General features: G+C 39.9%; 1 protein-coding gene across 3 annotated transcripts in view; it reads left to right on the top strand.

Annotated features, from left to right (window-relative positions):
- Nucleotides 1-2,500, top strand: part of wcd (U3 small nucleolar RNA-associated protein 18 homolog wicked) — a 23,845-nt gene that overhangs the window by 1,541 nt on the left and 19,804 nt on the right. For all 3 annotated transcript variants that reach the window (XM_043005574.2, XM_043005573.2, XM_043005575.2), the window contains exons 3-6: nt 409-621; nt 767-953; nt 1,077-1,274; nt 2,342-2,500. The exon at nt 2,342-2,500 is cut by the window's right edge and continues 39 nt beyond it. In XM_043005574.2, coding sequence (XP_042861508.2) covers nt 409-621; nt 767-953; nt 1,077-1,274; nt 2,342-2,500 — 757 coding nt within the window. The remainder of the gene's footprint in view (nt 1-408; nt 622-766; nt 954-1,076; nt 1,275-2,341) is intronic.

Here is a 2,500-nt window from a genome sequence, read left to right on the forward strand (position 1 = left end):
TCCTCCTCCTTTGTCTCCTACCCTTCCTTCCTCTTCCTGTGCCTTCTCTTCATCTTCTTCTACCTCTTCCTTCTCATCCTTATCCTCATCCACCTCCATCTCCTGCTCCAACTCCATCTCCTGCTCCACCTCCTGCTCCACCTCCACCTCCTGCTCCTCATCAACCTCCTGCCCCTCATCAACTTCCTGCCCCTCCACCTTCTCCTCCTCCTCCCCCCTCCTCATCCTCATCCTCATCCTCCTCCCCCTCCCCACTCCTCATCCTCATCCTCATCCTCATCCTCTGCCTCCTCCTCTTTTTCATCATCATCATCATCCTTTCCCTCCTCTTTTCTCCTCTTCCCAACCTCTTCCCCTCCTCTTCCTCTTCCCCCTCTTTGATACATTTATGCTTTTTATATATTGCAGAGAGTTAGTGGAAGACTTGTTTGGTGATGTGGATTTACCAGAGGTAGAATCAACAGAAAAAGAGGAGCCCATGTTTGTTGACCAGCCCAAGATGGATAAAAATGAAAAAGGTCCTGGATTGATCCCTGATGATCCTTATGATCTTCACCTTGATGACAAAACAACATCGCAAAAGAAGCCAGCCTGGGTTGATGAAGATGATGACAATATCAGGTATTGTGGTAATATAGTGAAAATAACTGTTTAGAAATCATTGCTGTTTTTTTATGATACTGTAGGAAAATAAAGATAGATTGATAAGCATAATGTGTCTCTTGAAGCATATTTTCAAAAGAGATGCTCTGCAATTATTCAACAGAGTAAAGGATGTTATGGCCAACATGTTCAAAATGCGTGGCAAGAGAGGAGCAAGAGAAGTCTCCGATGAGAAATATGAAAAGATGCTGAAAGAAAAGTTTGAATTGGTGATGGGATCCACACCAGAATGGGCTCAACTTGACCGCAAGATTGAAAAGGATTCTGATGACGAGGGAGATTTTAACAGGGTATAGATTAATGATGTGTCCTCCAAAAGTATTGTCACTCATTGCATCATATTCCAATATTTGATGATATATTTTATATTTAGTGATATAATGATTTAGAGCCATTCTGTTATCTTATTTTAGAGAACTGGAAACTACATATCCTCGGAAGGCCCTTCAAGACTGCCCAAATCAGTGTTAGAATACAAAATGCTTTCTGACTTGAATTGCTCAACCTATGCTGAGGGGGCTATCATCAAAGGAGTAGAGTTTAACCCCCTTTTCCAAGTGGCCTTAGTGGCAGGCTTCTCAAAAACAAATGGATCTGCAACACTATTCCAGGTTTGCAAATTTACTTCATCCTTTTCTCAGTTCCTGAGTAGGTGCTCTCGAATCCTTTTTTTCTTCACTAACACCATTTATTGTTAGGAAGAGTATCCTATCTGACAAGGTTGGCACTGCAAGTACTAAAGTCCCTAAAGTCTAATGTTGTAATCCGAAATGGGAGAGTCATTTATTTGTTTTTCTTTGTCTCCATGTTCTTAACCCATTGCATACGTGTGTTATGACATACATGTCGGCACCGATTAGGCCTAAGAGACAGGTGTCAATGGGTACATGACGTGACATCAGGATTTGCTCACAGTTGAAGCGCGCACACTGTCATGAAGTATTAGGACTGTAATGACATTAGCTCTAGAGCTACAGGTTTCCAAAGTCAGCCGAAACTCACATTTTATGATGGATTTATGAGAAAATATTGTTTGGGTTAGTCTGCGCTACCCGGGGAGCGGAGAAAACCCTTTCCCCTTCCCTCTAATATTTAGCCGGTGCCACTAGTGTCATAGACCACTTGCCTTGACTTCCAGTTAGTAGTTAGGTGCCCCATCGGCAATGGGTTAATCTCATTTTCCTTCATTTCTTTAACCCTTTATCTTCTACTATTGTATCATTTGAACACCATATTTTTAGTTCATGAATGTCATTGGCATCTCCATGCTTCTCCTACTTGTACTCTTTCCTTTTCATTCTTTCTGGTTCTGCATTCCCTTCCTTTCTTTTCTTCTGCTTGCTCAGTTATTTCTTTCCTTTCTCTCTCTTTTCTTTTCTTTTTCCCTTCCTCTCCTCTTCTCTTATTAGAAATAGTTTTTACATGATATAGATTTTTTTTTTTTTTTTCATTTATTATTATCATTTATTATAATCATTACTATTATTTAGTTTTTCATTGTCTTTTTTTGTAAATTCCATAATCTTTGTTCACTCATACTATACCTGACATTATGTTAATTAATTTGTTGAGTAGTAGTAGTAGTAGCAGAAGTTGTAGTGGCATTATATATTATATAAGATTTTTGTATTTGTATGCATGCTTTGTGTGTATATCTACCTCTTCCCTATGATTTCAGGTCGATGGGTTACACAACCACAAAATTCAGAGTATGAAGTTCCCAAGATTCCCCATAAAGTGCGCCAAGTTCTTCAAAGATGGGCGGCGATTTGTGGTGGGGTCTGACCTGTATGGGCACTTCTTTGTATATGACATGGAAGGTGGCAAAGAAATCAAA

The sequence above is a fragment of the Penaeus japonicus genome, unplaced genomic scaffold (assembly GCF_977035675.1).
Source record: "Penaeus japonicus unplaced genomic scaffold, GWHDUDI00000001_assembly GWHDUDI00000015, whole genome shotgun sequence".
In the NCBI taxonomy this organism is placed as follows: Eukaryota; Metazoa; Arthropoda; class Malacostraca; order Decapoda; family Penaeidae; genus Penaeus; species Penaeus japonicus.